The sequence below is a fragment of the Kogia breviceps genome, chromosome 9 (genome assembly GCF_026419965.1).
Source record: "Kogia breviceps isolate mKogBre1 chromosome 9, mKogBre1 haplotype 1, whole genome shotgun sequence".
NCBI lineage: Eukaryota > Metazoa > Chordata > Mammalia > Artiodactyla > Physeteridae > Kogia > Kogia breviceps.
Genome location: NC_081318.1, coordinates 97,539,758 through 97,565,790, shown reverse-complemented (window position 1 = coordinate 97,565,790; position 26,033 = coordinate 97,539,758). Strand labels below are relative to the sequence as shown.

Below are 26,033 nucleotides of genomic sequence, written 5' to 3'. Positions count from 1 at the left end.
AGGGATGGGTGAGACGGGTGAAGGGGGCCTAAAGATACAAACTTCTAGTTGTAAAATAAATAAGTCATGAGGATATAATGCACAGCATGGCAACTATAGTTAATAATACTGTGTTGTATGTTTGAAAGTTGCTAAGAGAATAGATCTTAAACGTGCTCACGACAAGAAAAGAACATTTTTTGTAGCAGTGTGTGGTGAAAGATGTTAACTAGACGTATCGTGGTAGTCATTTTACAATATATACAAATATCAAATCATTATGTTATATACCTGAAACTAATATAATGTTGTATGTCAATTATACCTCAATTAAAAATAGTAAAGGGTGATTATAGTAAGAGCTCTTCAAGTTACACAGATCTAAAGGTTTCATGTGTTTTCTTTATCTTACCAGCCTCAGTGGATGATTTGCCGCCTGCCCCTCATCTGTTTGCTCCTATCACTGTTAGCTTTCCTTAGATTTTAAACTGATCATCTAAATGTTTTCCCTAAAGCTTAATTAGTCTTGTTTAGCATGTGCTTACTATTTTTTAAATATTTTTTTTGAGTGGGAATTAATTTGAGCTCTTATTTAACATTCTAAATCAAGGATTGGCAAAAGTACAGTCTGTAGACTGTTTCTGTATGGCTCAAGTGCTAATTGTTTTTACATTTTTATATGGTTGGGGGAAAAAACTGAAAGAACAGTATACAGCAGAGACCATATATAGCCTATGTGGCCTCCAAGCCTAAAATATTTGCTATCTTGCCCTTTAAGGACCTTAAATGTGTGCTTTAAATGGTTGTATTTTCTTCATGGTGGGCGCTTTACCATTTTCCTTCTTTCCATCCTTTCTTCCTCCCAGCACCATTTCCTCTTTTGCAATATTTTAATTATCATATGGTGTTTCTCTGTGTTTTTGTTTTATGCCAAATGTAAAGTGGTAATATTTTTCTCATTTCTATATTATACAGTCATGTTATTTTCTTTCTTTTTTAAAAAATTAATTTATTTTATTTTTGGCTGCGTTGGGTCTTCGTTGCTGCGCGCAGGCTTTCTCTACTTGTGGCAAGTGGGGGCTACTCTTCGTTGCGGTGCACGGGCTTCTCATTGCGGTGGCTTCTCTTGTTTGAGAGCACGGGCTCTAGGCACGCAGGCTTCAGTAGTTGTGGCACACGGGCTCAGTAGTTGTGGCTCGCGGGCTCTAGAGCGCGGCCCAGTAGTTGTGGCACGTGGGCTTAGTTGCTCCGCGGCATGTGAGATCTTCCCGGAGTAGGGCTCGAACCTGTGTCCCCTGCATTGGCAGGCTGATTCTTAACCACTGCGCCACCAGGGAAGCCCCAGTCATGTTATTTTCTTTTTCTTTGATATAGTCTCTTTCATGAACAACCCACAGTAACATTGGTTGCTTCATTATTTTATTGCTATCTTGCAGTGTAGATTCACATCTAATTAACTGTCTGCTTTCAGCCTTAAGGTCTTTTGGTGTTATTGCTTTCCATAGTTTTTCAGGTCACTGAACTGTGAATAATTTTTTCATTAACTGACTGAATTTCCATCGTATGTCATATAGAATTCCGTCACTGCTCTTTGGTTAAAATTTGGTAATCACTCTTTAATCTATGTGTAAGTTGTTTTCCATTTCTCAAAAATTCAGAACTTTTGTACTTGGATAACTATTTTATTTTACTCAATTTAGATAATCTTATGCTGGCTTTTTATTAGAGTAGTAATACTAAAATTTTTATTTTGTAGTTTGGTAAAAAAAAGAAGAACCAGGCAACCACTTTGCGTCACTACGGATTAATTTTCATTGTCCATAGTTTTATATAATTGGAGTCATACAATGTGTTCTTTCTTGTGTGTGGCTCTATCCATTTAACATAGTTATTTTGAGATTGATTCATGTTGTGTATATTGGTAGTTTGGTCCTATTTTTATTGGTAGTTAGCATTACATTGTCTTGAAGTACATTTATCTATTCACTTATTGACAGGCATTTGGGTTATTTCCAGTTTAGGGATACTGCAGACAAAGCTGCTATGAACAGATAACATGGCTTTGTGTCAGCATGTTTCCTTTTTCTTGAGTAAATACCTAAGGCAAAGAATGGGTGGGTTTTTGCAAATAATGATATGTTTACTTTTTATAGAGGCTGCTAGTTCCAAGGTGGTTCTGTCATTTCACATTCCCATTTCAGTAGATTAGAATTTTTGTTCCTCTAGATCCTCACCAAAATTTGATGTTGTCAGTCTTTTAAATTTTAGCCATTTTAATGGGGGTATAGTAGATTCTCAGTGTAGTTTTAATTTGCCTTTTCTTGACTGCTGATGTGACCAACTTTTCAAATGCCTAATAATGAAAGGTCTTTGTCTAACATTTAAAGACTTGACTGTCTTCTTACTGGTTTGTAAGAATTCTTAATATATTCTGGGTACCAGTCTTTTTGTTATTAGTGTGAATTGTAAATATTTTCTCCCATCCTATGGCTTGCCTTTTTTTCTTTTAGTATTGTTATTGAGGTATAATTTACATTTGTGCATTTAAGCATATAGTTTGATGAGTTTACTAAATTTATACATTTGTGCAACCATCTCACAACCCAGATTTTTTTTTTTAACTGCTATCACCACAAAACATTTCCCTCTTTCCTGTTTGCAGTCAGTTCTTCCTCCCACCCACAAACCCAGGCAATCACTGATTTGCTTTCTGTCTATAGAGTTGTTCTTTTCTAAAAGTGTCATATAAATGGAACCGTACACTAGGTAATCTTATGTATTTAGCTTCTTTCATTTAGCACAGTATTTTATTTAGGTTCATCTGTGTTGTTGCAAGTACAGATAGTCATTTTTACTACTGAGTAATGTTCCAACCTATGGATCTACTCACTTTGTTTATGTCTTGATAGGTTGATGGACATTCAGTTGGTTACAGTTTTTGGCTATTAGGAATAATGCTTCCTTGTTTTCCCCCTTGACATCGTCTTTTATTTTTTATTTTTATATTTTGGATTGTTTCTTGTTTCTTTTTAAAAATTTTTAAAAACTTGAAGTATAGTTGATTTATAATATTGGTTTCAGGCATGTAACACAGTGATTCAATATTTTTATAAATAATACTCTATTTAAATGTATTGCAAAATAATGGCTATATTTCCCTATTCTGTACAATGTATCCTTGTTGCTGTTTCTTGTTTCTTGATGAGTCCTGCTAGGCTTTTATTAACTTTATTAATTTTTTTCAAAAGTCATCATCTTTTACGAAGAGCAAAATTTTTTAGTTTTGCTAAAGGCCGGTTTATCCATGTTTTCATTTGCATGTTATAGTAAGAAATTTTTGCCTACCCTGAAGTTGGAAAGCTTTCCTCCTATGTTTTCCTTTAGAAGTTTATAATTTTATGTTTTAAGTTTAATTTTTATGTACAGTGTAAGGTTCATTTTTTCCTCATAGACATATTCAGTTGTTCGAGCACCTTTTGTTGAAAAAGATTATTTTTTTCCTTCACTGAATTACTTCATTGTGAATTTGCATATATTTTGGCACCTTGAGAATATTAAATTCTCTGTCAGTTTTTCTCTTAATGGTTTTAACATCTGTTGATGATTTTTGCCTAAATCTTTTTATTTTTTTCAACAAAGATTGTAAAAGTCATTTTCTATTTTTATTATTAGTTTATATTTGTTAGCCGTGATTCTTTTGTAAAGAATTTTCACTCATTAATTAAGGATATTTGGTTACCCTGAACTGCAGTTCCTTTTAAAAATGATGGATAAATGTTTAAGTTTTGCATTTTTTATTACCAATTTACAGAGTAATGAGTTTATATAATAAGTCACCACCCAAGGTAGCAAATGAGGCACACTTTTGTTCTCCTTTGTTTTTCTTTTTTTTTTAAAGTGTTGTTATAGATTCACGTTTCCGTTCTTGTTTCTTTAGAATTTTTTTTTTTTTTTTTGGATGTGGACCATTTTTAAAGTCTTTACTGAATTTGTTACAGTATTGCTTCTGTTTTTCGTTTTGGTTTTTTGGCTGTGAAGTATGTGGGATCTTAGCTCCCCCACCAGGAATCGAACCCGCACCCCCTGCATTGGAAGGTGAAGTCTTAATCATTGGACCACCAGGGAAGTCCCTCATGTATTTTTATATATTGTGTTTTAATCAGTTTGGTACTGGATGAGACTGCTAGTACTATAACAACAAGCTAGACCAACAGTGGCTTAAATAGATAGGGATTTGTCTGGATGTGGGTGGTGCTAATATTGTTTCAGCCTACTTCACAAGCATGCAGGTCTTTCTTTCCATTCTGCCTTCCTTAGTGTCCCCTTGCTTGTCACGTCACGGTCACAAGATAGCTGTCACACTGCAGACATTAATCCATGTTAACGGAGTGGAGATGGGGCAGTGCCAGCTGCCAGCCAAAAGGCAGCATTACAAAATCCTTTTTCAAAATTGCTCCAGTGGACCTATCCTTATGTCTCATTGACCAGATATGGGTCTCACGGTCACCCCAACTGTCAGGAGGACTACGAAACCAAGTATCTGGAAAGAGGAACAGAATTGTAAACATTGGCTTAAGCTACTCAAGAACTATTGCCTGCTGCAGTGCACACTGCCACCCCTGGAGAAAATTAGGATTTTAGTAATAAGAAAGAAGGATGGAATGAATTTTAGGGAATACCTAATAATGCCTGCCATAAATATCTTTGGTAAAGCACAGAATGACTAGAATTATTATATTGTATTGCTTTATTTAAAAGTAAGGCACAGATATACATTTAAGTTAAAAAATTATATTAACAGTGAGATTTGGGTGCTTGCAACATTAATGTCTCATGATTACCTTTATTTTCCTGTAAAATTCATTTTATTATTAAACACATTTTTAGTGTCCTTGAAATATTATCTGCTATTATCTTATAGGATGGGAATATTATTCTAAGTATTGGCATCATTTAAAAACTTTTACTTAATGCCAAACTGTAAATTCATATAGACTATGCTCTCGAGATTCATTTTATAAAGAATTTAGAAGTTAAAAGAACCTTTTTCTGTATATTGATCATCTCTTTACCTTCTCCATTTGTTAGGCTCTTTGTGTTATTACTTCTTTTTTTGGTAGTACCTTCCTCTTCCAATCCATGTTCACTTTCATTCTTTTGTCTCCTTTTTCTTGTTCCTTTCATTTTCCCCGGGCCTTTTTACAGCTCTTCTTTTTTTCTGCTGCTTTTCAAAAAGGGCTAGAATAAAGGTGATTTTTGGTTGATAAGATCATACTGTGCTATTAAATGTTCTTCTTAGATTCTTAATTTCATTTGGGTTTTGCACTGTTGACTGCTGATTGTTAACAGGTTCTGATATAATCATATTAGGTTAGCTGAGAAGTACATATCAGGCATTAGTGGGCTCCATGCTACTGAATCAGAAAAGCCACTGGTAAGCTCTGGATCACAACCGAGGTAGCTAATATAATTCTTGCCTTTAAATTATGTTGTTTAATGCGATTCTCTCTTCCTTCAGTACTTGTAATCTCCCATGGGGCTCCATTAAGTCTTCAGTGTTTTAGACATGTCATAGCTTCAAAAAAAGTGTCCAGTGTATGTATCATGTTAGGGCACACAGTTACTATAAACTGCCTTAAATATTTTGGCCTATTATATACTTGTTATATATAAGATGTTGTGAATTCATTAACACTATTCTGGAGAAATAAAATATTTGGATCTCAGAATTCCTCAGTTATTGTGCATGATTAAGGTGCTGTGCTTTTTATTGTCTTAAATTTACCTGAAAACTAGCCTAATTTTATTAAATACATAGTCTTCGGAGGTAGTGGTTTAAAGAATTATCTTCTTTGTGATAAAAATTCTTAGATCTGTATCCTTTCTGTGCTATAAAAAAATAAAATAATAAGCTTCCCCACCCCACCCCCAGCAGTAAGCATTGTCTATGTAGTGGAAGTTACCTGTTCTTTGAATTTTCTCTTGAACTGACTTTGCATTTTTCTCACTATAACCTCTGTGTTTTTCGGGAAGCCAGGTTGGGGACTTGTAGATCATTTCCTTCTCCATCTCCCCACCTTTCTCCATCACTCCCCCCTTTTTAATGTGATTTTGGGGGTATTTATTTTTTGTCTTATTTTAATTGAGTATGAAATGGATTACTAATCAAACCTTGAAGAAATACTGTAGTCCTGAAACCTCCTAATAACCAAAACAGCAGAATAGCAGCAAGAAATTTTATCTTCTTTTATTTGTCCTTTTCCTTGCCTTGTCTCATTGTATTCTTTTATATATGAAACCTAAAGAAAAAGAATTTAATTGCTAAAGAATTAGTTCATTAGGGGAAAAAGTAAAATGTGATCGTTAGTCTTTGTGATACAAGGATTATTTGATCCTTGCAGAGTGGAATCCTGGTCTTGAACATTTATGTGATTTTTGCATTTTGTTTCTAATTAAATCAAATTCTGTCACCTTTTCCATTTCTAATTTCAGTTATATGAAGCTTTTAAAGTCCTCTCAAGCTTTTGATTTAATGCTGTATTTATGCTCACAGAGGTCATCTCTTATTAACTATAGCTTAGTTAGCGCGAGAACATTGCTTGCTATTTTATGGCACAGTCTTTACAGCAGTCTTGCTGTCTCTGTTCCATTAGCTGAGTGCCAGCTGTTGCTTTGGTTACAGCGTTCCTGTTTTGGCAAGCTTTTTAGGGATCCTAAACAGCTGTGCTTCTTTTCTGACTGTATTCTTGTGCGGTTTTATTTTCCTCCGTGTATGCTACAGAGTTGTTGAAAAAGAAAGAAAAAATGACGTCATCCATATTTGTTTCCAAAGCAAAAGAAATAATTTTAGTTTGATAAAGCAAATGGTTGTGCCATCTCCTGAAATGTTTTTGAAGACATAGAAATCTGTCTTGATCTACTTACTTATGAAGTAGATCTACTCTATTACCTGGTCTTTCATCTCATTTTATATTACAGTTTCTGAAGTTGGGAAATTTCAGATATGGTTAAGTGATTTATTGAAGGTCACAGTGACAATTTGTAGAAAAATTGCTCCTAGAATATTGACTCTCTCATTTAAAGAGAAGACATTGTCTAGAAGACATTGCTACCTTTTCAGTAGTTTATCTCTTTCTAGAAAGCGTGGTCTTTTTCAAATGTGGTTATTTTGTTTTGAGATCTCTTACAAATACCTGCAAAACTGGTATATCCGGAGCTTGAGAGACAAGTAGTGACAGGATGACCTGTTGCAGAATATAGAATAGGGAGTGAAGGGGCCGAGGCCTAAAACTGGCCTGCTAGTAACCAGCTATGGGCCTGTCCTCTTGGTACCTTAGTTACCTAACTGTGAAATGAGCATTGTAATAGTTATTCTACTTATGTTCTGTTGACAAAAGAAAATTAATGGATATGAAGGCCGTTTTAAGCATTACTATCTAGGGGAGAAGGCATCTCCATGTAGTATACTGTTTCCACAGATCAGGGTGGGACATGGCAATGAATGCAGACCTCCCAAGGGCACAGAGTACCGAGAATGGGTCTGGTTTTGTAAAGACGGGCGGTTGGGTAGGTGGTGTAAGGAAACAGAGAAGTCCTAGAGCTGATCCTGGAGCACTGAGAAAATAGGCCCACAAAGCAGGCAGTTCCAAGATGAGCAGTGAATTGAAGTGTTCGCAAGGACTACCTGTAGGTGAGAAGGAGGATCCTATTAAGGGCAATTTATGATTTTACTGATTTAAACTCTGCTAAAGTTGAGATTTGCAGCAGCGAGTGGGGAGCCAGGTGAGTGAGGCAAGGAGTTGATTAACTGCCACTGAATTAAAACCATTAAACTTCCCAGAGAACACAGTGGCCCAGGGTACTAGGAAAGAAGGAATTTCTTCATGGGCAATTTTCAGGGAGACTTTAAACTTGAGGATATTGTATGCAAGCAAGATTGGCCAACCTGTTTATTTGTACAGAAAGGTAACATAAGTACAGGTTTCCCGACACTGACCTGTAGGTTGGTAGCAATCATGCTGAGGTTTTATCAGTTCTCATTAAAATTCAGAATAAAAACAAGGTAGTGACTTACTCTGAGAACTCCTCCCTATTTTTCTTGTTATTTAAATAACCTTTCTTTTATGAAGTGATGATAGTAGATAGTGAAGTTTTAAAAAATGTCCTGACTTATTAGCAAAGTAAAAAGATAGCATTTATTGGTCATTCTCAGTTACTTTTAAACTTTATTTTACTGCTTAAAGAAAATCAGACTTTAATTGGTACTAACGGTTATTTGCAAATAACCATTGTTATTTGGAAAAAGCATGAACTTTAAAAGCAGACATTTTAATGTTTGAAACCTTGCTCTGCCATTTATTCTTTGTTGTCTTGGAACTTCGGCTAACTTCTCTATTCCTCAGCTTCCCTGTCTTTCAGTAGAGAACAGTACAACTATTTTGAATGTTTTGTTGGGGAGGATTAGACCTCACGTGTATAAAGGCCCTAAAATAATGCCTGGTTCATAATAGGGCCTTACTGGATAGAAAAATTGGTAGAAAAATTAGGTTTATCACAGTTATCCAGATTCCTTGACCTCATTCCTAAACCTATCAAAGAAGATGAAATCCAAGCATAAGTGTTTTTTAAATTGTGATAAAATACACATAACGTGGAATTTACCACCATCAGGGTTTATTAGTGTTAAGTACATTCATATTAATGCTCATCCAGTCTCCAGAAGTCTCTTCATCTCGCTGGACTGAAACTCTGTGTCCATTGAACAACAACTCCTATTCCTGTCTGTCCCTCGGCCCCTGGCAACCACTGTTCTGCTTTCTGTGAATTTGTCTACATATGTACAGTCTTCATATAAATAATATATAAATAATATTATCTTCATACAATGTAATAACACAGTAATTTTTTGTGTGACTGGTTTATTTCATGTAGCATAATATGCTCAAAGTTCATCCATGTTGTAGCATGTGACAGGATTTCTTTCCTTTTTAAGGCTGAGTAATATTTCATTATATGAATACATATTTTCTTCATCCATTCAATGGATATTTGGGTTGCAAGCATATGTATTTTTTTCCTGTTGCTCTTAACCCTCTGTATTGATTTCCTAGGGCTGCTATATCATATTACCACAAGCCAGGTAACTTAAAACAACAGAAATTTATTCTCTCATAGTTCTGGAGGTTAGAAATCCAAATTAAGGTGTTGGCAGGGTCAGTCTCCTTCTGAGGGCTCTAAGGAAGAATCATTCCTTGTCTTTTCCTAGCTTCTAGTGGCTCCAATCAGTGCTTGAAGTTCCATGGCTTGTTAACTGTGTCACTCCATTCTCTGTCTCTTGTCAAGAGACCTTTTTCACTGTGTGTGTCTCTGTGTGTGTGTTATTCTCTCATAAGGACATCAGTCATTGGATTTTGAGCTCACCATAATCCAGTATGACCTCATCTCAACTTAACTGACTACACATGCATTTAAATAAACTGTTACATGAACTCTATATAAGAATTGAAAAGAGGCAATGCTTACATGATTATTTTATGAAGCCAGTATAAAGTTGAAATCAAGATAAGGATATCATGAGGAAGAAAATTTAAGAGCTATCTTTCTTGAAAATTGATGCAAAAATACTAAACAAACTATTAGCAAATGTAAGTCAGGGATATCTAAAAAGGGTAATTTATCATGACCAAGATGGCTTTAGTTTAGAAGTGTAATGTAGTTTCTTCAATAAAGGAAAAAAATTGATGATCTCAACACATACAAAGAGAGAAAGCATTTAATAAAGTTCAGCATCAATCTGTGTGTAAAAATATTCTTAGCAGACCAAGAATAGAACTTCATTAATCCACTTTTATCACTTTTACTCAGCAGATTACTGACTCTCCTAAGCAGGGTTATAAGAAAAAGCAATAAAATGTAGAAGGACTAGAAAGGAAAAAAATAAAGATTATTCAGAGATAACATGATCTTATGTATAGCAAATCTAAAACAATCTACAAATAAACAAATTAATGAATGAGTTTTGAAAGTTTGGTAAAATTCCATTTAGAAAAATCAATGGTGTTTTTAATATAATAGCAACAGATAAACAGAAAAATTTTAAATTACTATTTATAATATCAAAAAACATCAAATGTGTAGGAATAATAAAAATCAAAGATATGTAAAATCCCTTTACAGAAACTATAATAATATTAAGAGGAATTAAAGGAGACCTGAATAAATGAAGAGAGATAATATATTCATGTGTTGGAGAGCTCAATATTACAAAGACTTCCATTTTTTCTAATTTTATCTGTAGACTTAGTGCAAACCCATAGTTCCATAGGCCTTTTTGTTTTAAATGGAAATTGTCAAGCCTCTTATAAAATTTATATGGATGTACCATGAACCAAGAGTAGCCTATAACAAATTGATAAGAACAGAGGCAGAGGACTATCAAAACTTACTTTAAAGCTACAGTAGGGCTTCCCTGGTGGCGCAGTGGCTGAGAGTCCGCCTGCTGATGCAGGGAGCGCGGGTTCGTGCCCCGGTCTGGGAAGATCCCACATGCCGCGGAGCGGCTGGGCCCGTGAGCCATGGCCGCTGAGCCTGTGCATCTGGAGCCTGTGCTCCGCAACGGGAGGGGCCGCAACAGTGAGAGGCCCGCATACCGGAAAAAAAAAAAAAAAAAAGCTACAGTAATTTACGCAGGTGAATTAGTGTAAGGACAGAGAAATGGCACAGAATTGATGGTCCAGAAACAAAAACAGATAAATGAAAACTTGACTTATTGCAGAGGTAGCCCTTGAGATTGAGGAGAGAAAGATTATCATTTGCTTCTTTGTTTTCTCAAATAACTTGTGCTGGGTCAGTCGGATATTCATACAGAAAAACACTGATCTTGGCTCTTGTCTCACATTATGCAGAAACTAATTCCAGGTGGATTGTATATCTAAATGTGAAGGGTAAACCGATAGAGGTTCTGGAGGATAACTTCATGAAAGAAAGATATTTTCATGATTGAAAGACATCTTCATGAATGTGGGATGGGAAAAAAAAATTTTTTCCAACAGGATACTGAAAGTCCTAACCATGGAGAATAAGGTCAATAAAATGGCCTACAATCAAATTAGGAACTTCTCTGCCTTAAAAGACTTCTTAAGAGTGGGAGAACATATTTGCAGTATATACAGTCATCAAAGTGATTATACCCAGAATATATGAACAACTTGTACAAATGTGTAAAGGACAAAAAAAATAGAGAAAAATAGACAAGAGAGATGACTATGCACTTCACAAAAGAATATATCCCAATGGTAATTAACAAGCAAGAAGGGATAACTCCTCAGCCATCATGGAAATGTAAATTAAAACAATAGTGCTCACTCAAAAGTACAGATAAAATTAAAGAGGATGATAATTCTAAATTTTGGCCGGATTGGGGAGCACATATTTCTGGTCAGGGTATAAGTTGGTACAATCACTTTGGAAAATTGGTCGTACCTACAAATACTAAGCACACAAATACCATATGATCCAGCAGTTCTACTCTTAGCCAACAGCAATGCGTCTACATACGTTCACTAAAAGCTGTGCACTAGACTGTTCATGGCGGCATTATTTAAAATACCTAAAAAATGGAAATAATGCAAATGAATGTTAACAGAAGGATGGATACATAAACTAAACTAAATTTCCACTCTGGAATACTCCACAGTGGTGAAAACGACAACTGCTACATAGAACAACATGGATGAATTTACAAATAAGATATTGACTAAAAGGAGCCAGACACAAAATAATACTTTATGGTTCTATTTATGTAAAATTCAAAAACAGGTAAAACTAGAGAATGGTGTTAGCAATTATGATCGTGATAATATTTGGAAAGATGCAGTCGGGGAAGCCACAAAAGATTCAGAAGTTCTGCTAATATTTGCTTTTGTGGTCTAGGTGGTAGTTATAGAAGTTTGTTCACTTCGTGATATTTCATAAAACTATGCCTATGTAATGTTCACATTCCTCTGTATGTTAAAGAATTTAATTTTAAATTATCATTTTTATAGTTTCCCAACTAAAAAATGATAACTTTATATTAAACTATGAATATAAGTAACTGGCATTAATAGAAGAATTGGTCATGTTAATTAGAAAGCTTAAAATTACATCTAGAATTTTTATTAGTTTAAATCATAGTTATTATAAATATTATGTTAGATGCTTTTTTATTGAAGTATAGCTGACGTGTAATATTATGTTAATTTCAGGTGTACAACATAATGTTTTGACAATCAGCTACATTACTAAATGATCATCACGATAGGTCTTGTTACCATCTGTCACCATGCAAAGTTATTACTGTATTATCGACTATATTTCCTATGCTATACATTGCATCCTTGTGACTTACTTATTTTGTAACTGGAATTTTGTAACTCTTTAATCCCCTCCACCTGTTTCACCCAATCCCTTAATCCCACTCCCCTCTGGTAACCACCAGTTTGCTCTGTGAGTCTGTTTGTTTTTTGTGTGGCTTGTTCATTTGTTTTGTTTTTTAGATGCCACATATACATGCGATCATACAGTATTTGTCTTTTTCTCTCTGACTTATTTCACTTAGCATAAACCCTCTAGGTCCATCCATGTTGTCACAGATGGCAAGATTTCATTCTTTTTTATGGTTGAGTAATGTTCCATTGTATGTACCACATCTTTTTTATCCATTAATCTATTGATGACACGCAGGTTGCTTCCATATCTTGGGTGTTGTAAATAATGCTTCAGTGAACATAGGGGTACATATATCTTTTTGAATTAGTATTTTTGTACTCTTTGGGTAAATACCCAGAAGTAGAACTGTTGGATTGTATGGTATTATTTTTAATTTTTTGAGGAACCTCCATAGTGTTTTCCACAGCGGCTGTACCAATTTACATTCACACCAACAGTGCATGAGGGTTCCCTTTTTTCCATATCCTTGCCAACACTTATTTGTTGTCTTTTTGATGATAGCCATTTTGATATTGGATGCTTCTTTAGTAATGCACTGTACCTGTTACTGTTTTGAAAGTTTTGCGTAGTCAATAATTTTTGGAGTAGAAACATACAAAGACTGCTCCATTTTAGCTAGATCTTTCAAGTAAAATATGACTTCAAATGTTTTCAATTAACATACACATATATCTTCCAGTGTACATTCATTGTAAGCTATTGAAGTTACAGAATTATTGTTAAGTTACTGAAACCCTGTATGTTGAGAAGCTGTGCTTTTCAGATCCTTTGAGGATAATAAAGGCAGTAAATACAATTTTACATTATGTGTCTATATTCTAGTATTATAAGGTGAAGATATTCTTTGAAATTGCTCAGGTAATGCTTTCTTAGATTATATAGACATTTGAATAGTGATAGGGGAAATTTCTTTACAGCTGCCTAATTTTGATTTTTGATATCTACTAAAAAGTAAAAAAAAAAATCACTATGGATGGAATGGAACTAACAACAACCAAAGTGCTATACCCCATATTTTCAGTTAATAATTTTGTGTGAAATAGCTTATTTTCTCCTCTTTTTTTTTTAACATCTTTATTTGAGTATAACTGTTTTACAATAGTGTGATAGTTTCTCCTTTACAACAAAGTGAATCAGTTATACATATACATATGTTCCCATATCTCTTCCCTCTTGCATCACCCTCCCTCCCACCCTCCCTATCCCACCCCTCTAGGTGGTCACAAAGCACAGAGGTGAACTCCCTGTGCTATTCAGCAGCTTCCCACTAGCTATCTAATTTACGTTTGGTAGTGTGTATATGTCCCTGCCACTCTCTCACATCGTCACAGCTTACCCTTTCCCCTCCCCATATCCTCAAGTCCATGCTCTAGTAGGTCTGTGTTTTATTCCCGTCCTACCACTGATCTCTTCATGACATTTTTTGTTAGTACATTGATACAGAATTGACAGTATATATTAGAATAAAATTCTATTATAATCATACAAGTTAAAATTTTTTCATTAAAACATATTTTACTGTGAAACAATGTGCATTTGCTTCTCTTTCTTGTTTAATATTTTAAAAGTCTAAAATGGGTATCAGTATTCACCAACCATGTTTCCTGATATTGTCTTTAAGCTGATTCTGCTCTGCCTCTGTGTGTGTATGTGTATCTGAGGCATGTACTATTACTAACACCAACAGATTTCAGAAATAACATTTTGTGTTGTTTATAAACTTAACAGTCAACAAAATGTTAATGAAATAATCTAACTTTTAAACTATGTGCCTTTAATAACAGACACTGAATCATAAATGAAAGAGGAATTTCAGCTGTTTGGGCCTGGACATATATGTTGGTGTACAAGATCTGCCTTGTTAATTCAGTCATTTACTTAGTGACACATCCAGCAACCTATTTGTATCACTATGGACTTAATCTACTCATAGATGGTGTTTCTACTCCCGACCTCATTGCTTACCTCCCTCTGCTTCAGTCACTCTACTCCAGCCACCATTATGACCTAATTGCTATTTCACTAGCTACCAAGCACATTTCTACCTCTGCACTTTCACTGATACCTCTGCCCAGATCTGTATTTCCCCATATCCTCCATAGATTTCATTATCTGTAGGTCTCCATTTAAATACCATCCTGAGATACATTCTCTGACTCTGCCCTCCGTAGTAATCCACATCATGCTCTATTCTTATTCCCTGCCTCCTCCTTTATAGCGTTTATCACTACCTGATATTCTCTTACATTTACCTTTTATACATTTCTCAGTAAATATAAGATCCATGCAGGCAGAGACTCAATTGGTTTTATTTACTACTGTATTTCCAGCACATAGAAGCAAGATAGCCCCATAGTAAGCACTCTATAGATATTTGTAGTTTCAGTGAATGAAGGAAGGAAGGAAATATAATGAATAATAGTATCAGTCTGCATAGCTCAGCCCTCAGTTGACTCTGCAGAATTCATTTATTTATTCTCTAAACAAATATAGGGTTGTTGTTAGTTCCAGCATGGCTTTCTTCGTAGGGATTGGGGGTAAATTTTAAGTAAGCCCTAATAATATAACAGATTTTAAATTTTTTTATTATCCTTTAAAGGAGGAGGAAAAGGGAAAGGGAGGAAATCATACACATGGTATTTAACTTTGTCTTTTAGGAAATAAATAATGACTAAAAATGATATTTGTTCCAAATGCATTGTCTTTGTTCTTGTCTGTAATAATTTTAAAATATTGTAGTAACTGCTCAAGTACCACTTAAAGTTGTAGAGTTATGTTGTTTGTGTTTGTTTTCCTATTTATATCTATTCCCAACTCACCCCACCATCACCTTTTTAAAGAATCCAACCCAGGTCGGAACAGCTCTTCAGGTTTTCCATAATCTTGGAACTTTGAAGGATACTATTACCAGTGTCATGGATGGATATTGTGCTGCTATAGAAGAAAATATCCACAGTGCATTAGACATCAAAGTTTTGACTCAGCCTTCCCAGTCAGCTGTGAGAGGTATGGATGTGGTTTATCTTTAGCTTCTTTATTTATTTATAACTGAAAAGTCCTTTGAATAGTATGTGAAGCACTCAAGTTTCAAAGTAATCTAATGACTCATTTTTTAGTAGACAGAAAATGAGAGAAGAAATTATGTTTTAGAATTTATTTATAACTTTTTTTGTCTAATCAGTGAGTTGAACTGGCCAATTGGTATATTCAGAACTTCTAGATAAAATCTGTAAACTATGGCTTCATTTAGTTCAGAGGAAACAGATGCAAGAAAAAAAAAAGGAACATATTTTTCTTTCTGAAATCCTTATCCTCACATGTACTTCTTATTGAGGCAGAAAATATTTTTTAAGGAAATACAGTCTCTACTTTATCTTTCTGGGCTTTTGTATAGTTCTCGTATTCAGCAGCAGTAATGGGTAAATGTGGAGATAGAAGCTGATAAAAGCTTTGGGAACATTACAACTACAGCAAAATCTAAAGAAAACAAGAAACAGGTAGATTCAAGGTAGCAGTCCCAACCCTTTTCCTGCCAAAAGATACCCGATGATGACATTCACATATATAACACACTTCATAGACACGAAAGTTTATATGTTCTGTGTACCTTTCATTTTTCTAAGCAACACCAACTCTGCATTTCTCTCCTTAAAATCTTTCTTCACTCCTGTTAATATGGATGGACTGTACTTGCTCCTAGCAGAGACCGAGTACTCTGCTTTTGCATTAGATCCCATCACTTAAAGGCATTGCTTGCACAGATCCCCTCTCTCTACCACATCATCAGTTTTTCCTTTATTATGTTTCTTTCCCATCACATACAATCGTGCTCTTGTATCTTCTTCTGCTTAAAGACAGTCAAACATCTATCTTGACTCAATTTCTTTCTTCAGTTTTACCACCTTATTTTATTCAGACTATAGAAAAATTACCCAAAGTGTTGTCTATACTGCTTGCCTCCAGTTTTTCTCTTCTCATTTTTCCATTGAACAAGATACTCTAATACCACAGAGTTGTACTTAAGAATAAATAATACATGTAAAATTAATAACAGTTCTTGATATAGGGCTAATACTAAAAAATATTTGCAGTCATTGATTATTATTTTTATGTTTGCTATGTAAACATAACCTTAAATAACACAGAATATATGTCCCTCATAAATAATTTGCACTAGATAAAAAGAGATAAAAGAATCTTAGATCTTAAAGGGATTTTTAAAGGTTAGCCCTAGCCTCTGAATTAGGTCTGTATTAAGACCATCCCAGAAGAACTTTGAGAAGAAATTGCCAGAGGAGATTTTACTCTCAGATTTTCCCAGCAATTATTCTCAAAAAGTTTGATCTAATGTTTAAATTTCCAGAAGCAGTTTAATCTCATTCTCTCTTGTGTTGTCAAGATAGGAAAAAAATGAAAGCAATTATTCACATCCTGTCAGTGCTAATGTATGCTCCCTTTTTCTGAAAGAATAAAGAGTTTAAAAGCCTTATTATCATCTGTTGAGGAGTGGATACCATGATTTAATGTAGAAACCCTACTCTTTATTATTTTTTAAAAGAATAATCATTGCTATTTTAATTTTTTTAAATGTTACTTTGGCAGGATTAATGTTAATTGCCTGATCTGGTTGGTTATATTGAGATTATGTAGTAGAATGTCATTTTTGTTGGAAATACACATAAAAGCCTTCAGGGGTGATGGGGCCTCATGTCAGTAACTTATTCCCAAATGATTCAGGGAAATATTTTTTTACTATACTTTAAAATTTTCTATATGTGTAAGATTGTTTCAAAACGTACAAAATAAATAACATTATTATAACTATATGGGAACACGTTACCCAAAATGTATCTAAAAGTTTATAATTCACTAAGGAAAAGTTAAATAGCTCAATTGAAAAAAATAAAGAATATGAATAGGCAGATCACAGAAGCACATATCCAGTAAACATGAAAAGATGTTCAGCCTCTTTTTAGAGGATGTGAACTAGTTATTAGGGAAAAACAAATGATGCAAGATACTATTTCTCAGTCATGAGATGGGCAAAATCTAAATCTAAAACAGAACTAAATGTTGGATGAGGTCAGAAACTCTTGTACTCTGACTGTAGGAGAATAAAATGTTTCAATCATTTTATTCAGTTTTATCAAACTGCTCACTGAGGTTAAAAATGGGTATACCGTATGATCTTATAATTTCTCTTTTACGAGTAAACCCTGGAGAAACTCTGGCACATATGTATAAGAATTTTTCTTACTATTATTCATAATAGTTAAACATTGAAAACAATTTTTCCTTCATTGGAAAAATGAATAAACTTGCTTATTTGTTAAGTAGACTACTATACAACATTTAAATTTATAAATTTTATCAGTATAAATAATTCTCAGCTCCCTTACATGAAAAAGCAAGTTGCAGAAAGGTACAGTATGATACTGTATTTAAAGCCTAAGAACATGACAGACAGTGCTACGTATTGCTTTACATACATGCAGATGTAATGAATGTATAAATATATGCCTTGTAATAATAATCATTAATTTCAAAATAACATGAGCTCTGGAGAGAGAGCAAGGAAAATGAGACCAGGAATGAAGGGGTATATTTAGAGACCTTCACTTTATTCATTCATCCTTTTTAAAAATTTTATTTTTTAAGACTGTTTTTTAGAGTATTTTTATGTTCACAGCACAATTAAGAGGAAGGTACAGAGATTTCCCATATACCCTTACCCCCACGCGTGCACGGCCTCTCATGATCAGCATCCCCCAGCAGAGTGATACATTTGTTACAGTTGGTGAATCTGCAATGACATGTCATAACCACCCAAAAGTCCATAGCTTACAATAGGGTTAATCTTAGGTTTCTATATCTATGAGTTTGGACGAATTTATAATGAACGACATATTTCCATCATTATAATATCAAACAATATTTTCATGGCCCTAAAAATCCTCTGTGCTTTGCTTATTCATCTCCCCACTCCCAGCCCTGTCAACCACTGATCTTTTTATTGTCTCCATAGTTTTACCTTTTTCCGAATGTTATATAGTTGGAATTCTACATCATGTCGCCTTTGCAGATTGGCTTCTTTCACTTAGTAATAAGCATTTAAGTTTCCCCCATTTCTTTTCATGGCTTGATAGCTCTTTTTTTTTTTTTTTAAGTACTGAGTAATATTCCATTGTATGGATGTACTACAGTTTATTTATCCATCCACCTAGTGAAACATCCTGGTTGCTTGCTTGTAAGTTTCGGCAATTATGAGCAAAAGCTGCTGTAAACATCTCTATGCAGGTTTTTGTGTGGACATAAGTTTTCAGCTCCTTGGGGTAAATACCAAAGAGCACAGTTGCTGCATTGTATGGTAAGAGTATGCTTAGTATTGTTAGAAACCACCAAACTGTCTTCCAAACTAGCCTTACAATTTTGTGTTCATGCCGTCAGTGAATGAGGGTTTCTGTTGCTCCCTATCCTCACCAGCATTTGGTGTTATCCCTGTTCCAGATTTTGGCCATCTAATAGATATGTAATGGTATCTCAGTGTTGTTTTAATTTGCATTTCCCTGATGCTGTATGGTATGGATCATCTTCTCATATGCTTATTTGCCATGTGTACATCTTCTTTGGTGAGGGAGGTGTCTGTTAAGTTATTTGGCCCATTTTTTAATTGGGTGTGTTTCTTACTGTTGTAAGAATTTTTATTTTGGGTAGCAGTTTTTTCATATGTGTCTTTTGCAAATATCTTTTTTTCCAAGTCTAAGGATTGTCTTCTAATTCTCTTGATTATTTGTGTCTCCCAGAATAGAAGTTTTTTGTGGTTTTTTTTTGCGGTACGTGGGCCTCTCACCGTTGTGACCTCTCCCGTTGCGGAGCACAGGCTCCGGACGTGCAGGCCCAGTGGCCATGGCTCATGGGCCCAGCCGCTCCACAGCATGTGGGATCCTCCCAGACCCGGGCACGAACCCGTGTCCCCCGCATCGGCAGGTGGACTCTCAACCACTGTGCCACCAGGGAAGCCCCCAGAAGTTTTTAATTTTAATGAGAGCCAGCTTATCAGTTATTTCTTTCATAGAACATGTCTTTGGTATTGTATCTAAAAAGTCATTGCCATACCCAAAGTCCATCTGGGTCTTCTCCTTTGTTACCTCCTATGAATGTTATAGTTTTACACTTTACTTTTAGGTCTGTGATCCATTTTGAGTTAATTTTGGTGAAGTATGTGAGGTCTATGTCTAGATTCATTTTTTTTGCATGTGGTTATCAAGTTATTCCAACATGATTTGCTGAAGATTCTACCTTTGCCGAATTTATTGCCTTTGCTCCTTTTTCAAAGATAATTTGACTATATGTGGGTGTATTTCTGAGCTCACTCTTCTGTTCCATTTATCTGTTTGTCTGTTTTGCTAATACCACATTGTCTTGATTACTGTAGCTTTATAGAATGTCTTGAAGTTGGCTCGTCAGTCTTCCAACTTTGTTCTTTGTCTTCAATATTGTGTTGGCTCTTCTGGTTTTTTTGCCTCTAGATATAAACTTTAGAATCCGTTTGTTGATATCCAAAAAATAACTTTCTAGAATTTGGATTTGGATTGCCTCTAATCTATAGATCAAATTGGGAAGAACTGACATCTTGACAATATTGCTTCTTCTGTCGATGAACATGGACTATTTCTCTATTTAGTTCCTCTTTGATTTTGTTCATCAGAGTTTTGTAGCTTTCCTCATAAAGATTTTGTACCTATTTTGTTAGATTTATTTATACCTAAGTATTTCATTTGGCCGGGGGGTAACATACATGGTATTTTGTTATCAAATTCAAATTCCACTTGTTCATTGTTGGTATATAGGAAAGCAATTGACTTATGTTCATTAACCTGGTATCTTACAACTTTGCTATAATCACTGATTAATTCCAGGACTTTTTTGGTTGGTTCTCTCAGATTTTCTACACAGATGATTGTACCATCTGCAAACAAAGACAGTTTTATGTCTTACTTCCCAGTATACACCTTTCTTTCCTTTTCTTGCTTTATTGCATTAGCAAGGACTTCCAGTATAATGTTGAAAAGTGGTGGTGAAAGGGGACATTCTTGCCTTGTACCTGATCTTAATGGGAACATTTCTCATCATTAAGTATGATGTTAGCTGCAGGCTTATAGATAGTCTTTATTAAGTTGAGAAAATTCCCTTTATACTTAGTTTATTGAGAGTTTTTACCATTAATGGCTGTTGGATTTTGTCAACTGTGATCAAACGTATTAATGTGATTTTTCTTTTTTTAGTCTGTTGATGTGATGGATTATGTAAACTTTTTAAAAAAATTTATTAATTTTATTTTATTTTTGGCTGTGTTGGGTCTTCGTTGCTGCACGCGGGCTTTCTCTAGTTGTGCTGAGCAGGGGCTACTCTTTGTTGTGGTGTGCGGGCTTTTCATTGCAGTGGCTTCTCTTTGTTTCGGAGCACAGGCTCTAGGTGCGTCGGCTTCAGTAGTCATGGAACAAGGGCTCAGTAGTTGTGGTTTGCAGGCTCTAGAGCGCAGACTCAGTAGTTGTGGCACACGTGCTTAGTTGTTCCACGGCATGTGGGATCTTCCTGGACCAGGGCTCGAACCCGTGTCCCCTGCATTGGCAGGCTGATTCTTAACTACTTCACCACCAGGGAAGCCCTTTAAACTGGTTTTTGAACCAGGCTTACATACCTGGGATAAATCCCATTTGATTATGGTGTAAAATTCTTTTTATACATTTTTAGATTTTATTTGCTAATATTTTGTTGAGGCTTTTAACATCTGTGTTCATGAGGTAGTGGTCTCTAGTTTTATTTTCTTGTAATATCTTTATTATCTAGAATAACAATTCACCATCTTGTTATTTCCGTCGGCTTTCAGAATGCTTCTTTCCTCAAACTTTGAACGCTTTTTTTGCTCTCTGGCCCAGTATGCACCAGGTTCACCTTCTGTTTTTACTGCTCCAGATATGGAATCACTTTTTTCTTCAGTAAGCCTTGGTTTCTTTTATTGGGGAATGGTGCATAGAGATTGAAATTTGGATATCAGGCATGCTCGTGTCTATTAAGGAGTTGTCGTCTCTCTGTCCTTTAGTGAGAACCTTCATTTGTGCCATTCTAAAATAGACTTAGTTTCAATATTACTATCAAGCAACACATCTATTAGGTACAATATTTCTTTGTGATATATATCTAAAATATATAATATATATATTTTAAAATATATCTTACTAAAGTCAGGATGCTGTAATTAAAAATTACTTGAATTAATTATTTTCCTGTGTGGTGGTTGTATTATTAATTTGAAGTACCATTAGTTTTATGTGTTACTGTATTTGTTTGTATTTAGTTTTAGAGTTTGCTTTTTTCATTCTTTTAAAATTTAAATTTATTTTGAAACATCAGCATATTAGACGTTTGTATGGTTCACAGAGACTCACCACTTCTATCCCTGTTCCTTTCACCTGGTACTACCTCCCACCTCTTCAACCCCTCCTTCTAGGAAACCTTTCTTATTAATTCCTGTTTTCTGTATTATCCTTCCTGGGCGTGCGTGCGCGTGCGTGCGTGTGTGTGTGTGTGTGTGTGTGTGTGTGTGTGTGTGATCGTATTTTCCTTTCTTAAACACAGAAGGTTAAGATTCTTTTTTATGTCACTTAAAAGAAATTATAATTTCTTCAGAAAGGAACTTCTCATCTTTTAGCTTGTATGTGCTTTTCATAATAACATATCAGTACATTTTGTTATATTTGAAATTTTTATTTTTCATGTTTTTCTGTTGCTCATAACAGGGGCACCTGGACGATCTACCATGCCAGCCCCAGGAAACACTGCAGCGTTTCGTGCTTCCCTTTGGACCAATATGGAGAAACTTGTGGATCATATTTTTACTGTTTGTGGCCAGGTAAATATTTGAGAGAGTGAAAATAACATTAATTATGGGTTAATTCCTGTTTATTCTAAATTGTGTTACCTTGGGCAGGTTTCTTAAATTCTCTGAGAGTTCAAAATACCTACATTAGCTAATTAAAATATATGAAAGGGCTCTAGCAAAATGTCTTTTTCCTTCCCTTACTGTTTCTAATGCCTATGCTTAATATTTGTTTCATTTGAAAATACTCAGTTATATACATTCTCCCTCTCTTCCCCCTTTTTAGGTACAACATCTGCAAAAAATATTAGCCAAGAAAAGAGACCCTGTCTCTCACATTTGTTTCATTGAAGAAATAGTTAAGGTATGTTTAAATGAAAGTATTTTTATCTCTTTATAAAAGAATGCAGGAAGATAATGAGCCAGGATTATTTGTGTTCCTGTCTGACAGAGAGGCTACATGTCAGATAGCTAAAGGGAAGTATATTTCTTGACAACCACAAATTTTCTTTGCATGTTTGTTTATTGAGTAGATGCTAGCCAATACTATTTATAGAGTAATTTCTCAAATGCATATAGTAATTCCCCATTTTTTAATAATATAAATGATTTATTGTAAAAGTTTTTAAAAGTCCCGATAGAGAATAAGATTAAAATTTTTGGTATATAAGAGATTTAATTAGTGGTGTTCTAATGCCTTATAAAGTCTTCTCTGAAGATGGTACAATCCATTCAGTTGTTAATTTTTCCTGTAAAGCACATTAATGTATTATTTTTCATATTCTAAAGTCTCCCTTCTGTCATCTACCAATCTACTGGCCTTGTGGGCCACAAGAATTCCTTCCATGCATAGAAATCCCTGACTCTACATTTTATTCATTCATTTTTATATGTTTTTGATAGTGATGAATGGAACAACTAGATATTCTGTTCATTAAATCTTAACACCTAGTGCTCCAAAGAAAAAGATTCTCTAAGTTTCTATCATCGTGGTGTAGATAGTTTACTTTGTAGTTCAGAATTTTAAATATTTTATTTCCTGTGTTGGGGATCTCCAGAACCACCCCCAAGTTTGGTGATTTACTAGGAGGATTCATAGAACTCAGTACATAGTCCTGCTTGTGGTGGTGATATATTATAGTAACAGTATATAAACCAAGTCAGACAGAGAAAGACAAATACTGTGGAATCTAAAAAACAAATGAACAAACGTAACAAAATAGAAATTAAGTTACAGATACAGAGAACAAGCAGGTGGTTGCCAGAGGGTAGCCGGGAAGGGGAAATTGGATGAAGGCAGTCAGACAGTGCAAACTTCCAGTCACAAAATAAATAAGTACTAGGAATGTAATGTGTAGCATGATGAATATAATTAATTAATATAATTAAGACTGCTGTATGTTATATATGAATGTTGTTGTGATATTGCTGCATTGGGCAAAGTTTCTACATAAAAACTCACATATCATTTCTTGTCAACAATCAGTTATTATACTGGATGAACACTGGGCCGGGTTTTAAATGCATGTGAATTATTTCTAACTAAAAAGGATTATGAGGAATAGGAATGTATGCTTTCATTGTATTCATCCTTTTCATTTACTTAAAAATATTTCTTTTTTTAAACGTCTTTATTGGAGTATAATTGCTTTACAATGGTGTGTTAGTTTCTGCTTTACAACAAAGTGAATCAGTTATACATATACATGTGTTCCCATATCTCTTCCCTCTTGCTTCCCCCTCCCTCCCACCCTCCCTATCCCACCCCTTTGGGTGGTCACAGAGCACCGAGCTGATCTCCCTGTGCTATATGGCTTCTTCCCACTAGCTATCTATTTTACATTTGGTAGTGTATATATGTCCATGCTACTCTCTCACTTCGTCACAGCTTCCCCTTCCCCTTCCCTTTCCCCATATCCTCAAGTCCATGCTCTAGTAGGTCTGTGTTTTATTCCCATCCTACCCCTAGTCTCTTCATGACATTTTTTTTTTTCTTAGATTCCATATATATGTGTTAGCATACGGTATTTGTTTTTCTCCTTCTGACTTACTTCACTCTGTATGACAGACTCCAGGTCCATCTACCTCACTACAAAAAATATTTCTTATTTAATTAAAATAAAGCCAGTGAAGATTGCTCTTCCAAATATTCTTCTTACGTTTTTTAAGACAGTAGTCGTACACAATACACACATACATATTTACATTTATTATAAATTTTAATGTATCTTTACAGTTTAGTTGTTGTTTTTTCTTGTAAGGTGATATTTATGAATAAAAATTTAGTCCCTCTTGGGATTCAGTGTGCTCATCTATATTCAGATTAGATCAATCTTTTTTTGGAAAGTCCAGAATAACTTGTGACCCTGCAATTTTGGGAACTCTAGGACAAAAGAGAAGTAAAAATACTCTAAAGAAAATATATCATAAATTGCAAAGATAGCACATAAAATTTACTATATTTGCTATAATTTCTTCAGTCTTTTCCTTCGTTAAAGAGCTGTAAACAGGTATTTTTGCTAATTATATAACTACAATGTAAGAGTATTATTTAGTTAAAATAATTATCAGTGGCAGTAGAACCTTTATAAAAAGTATAGGATTTTTAGAATGATTTGAGGCCCAAATAATAATCCTTAAAATCTTCATAAAATTTTAAACTTGAGTAGGTGATGGTATATATCGTAGGTCATTGAAGAGCAGTTTCTGAACCAAGATCTCTAAATCATTTTGTAATCTGTTCTTGAGGAAAATGTTATAAACAGAATGTTCTTAAACTACTAGATTTTTTTTGCAGCTTCAAGATTTTTAAGTATATATCCCGGTATTGAAAGTTCTTTCTAATTTAGTGGTTTAGCCTTTTAAACCTCTGAACATATTTTAAAAAAATCAAAACAGTATAAATAATTCAAGATGAAATGATTTAGAATTTATGTCATATGATTTCTACAATCTTTATTTAGAAATTAATGCTTTTTTCCTAGGAAGATAATTTCTAGCAAATAATTTGTTTTTAGATTGCAATCTACCAGAACAGATTTTTTTAATTTATGTATTAAATTTTTTTAAGTTGTAGTCCACATTTTGAAACTCAGTGAAAGCTAAATTAATAGATATTTTCTCTTTGGTTTATAATTTAAATATAAATGAAATTACACTATTAATTTCATGTCAAGTAGGAAAATTAAGAATTAATTTTCCAGGTTTCTTTCCTTTTAAACCACTTGATTCTAATGCTTCTGTAATTAACTATAAAGTGTGATGGAATTTCCGTGTTTGACTTCTTGCCAACTTGTTTCTTTTCTACAAAAAAAACCCCACAAAACTGTCCTTTACATTTTCCTTTGTTAAATAATTTTTGTAATTTATTATTTTGCTATAGTTCAATACCTGTAGATTTCTTTAAAAAATAATGATTTTTATTTTTTAGAACAGCTTTAGGTGTACAAAAAAATTGAGCAGAAAATACGTCTGATATTTGCTTGGTTATCATAACATCTCTTGTGCATTATACAAAACTTATAAATGTACTACACAGTGAGCTAATCCTAATGTAAACTATGGACTTTAATTATTAATAATATATCAGTCATGGTTCATCATTTGTAACAAATGCACCATACCAATGCAAGATGCATAATGCATTATGCAAATACATAATGTCCTGCGTCCACCATTTATAGTA

General features: G+C 34.3%; 1 protein-coding gene across 2 annotated transcripts in view; it reads left to right on the top strand.

Moving 5' to 3' along the window:
* Positions 1 to 26,033, top strand: part of COG5 (component of oligomeric golgi complex 5) — a 270,936-nt gene that overhangs the window by 134,513 nt on the left and 110,390 nt on the right. For both annotated transcript variants that reach the window (XM_059074512.2, XM_067042835.1), the window contains exons 8-10: positions 15,309 to 15,474; positions 22,269 to 22,381; positions 22,635 to 22,712. In XM_059074512.2, coding sequence (XP_058930495.2) covers positions 15,309 to 15,474; positions 22,269 to 22,381; positions 22,635 to 22,712 — 357 coding nt within the window. The remainder of the gene's footprint in view (positions 1 to 15,308; positions 15,475 to 22,268; positions 22,382 to 22,634; positions 22,713 to 26,033) is intronic.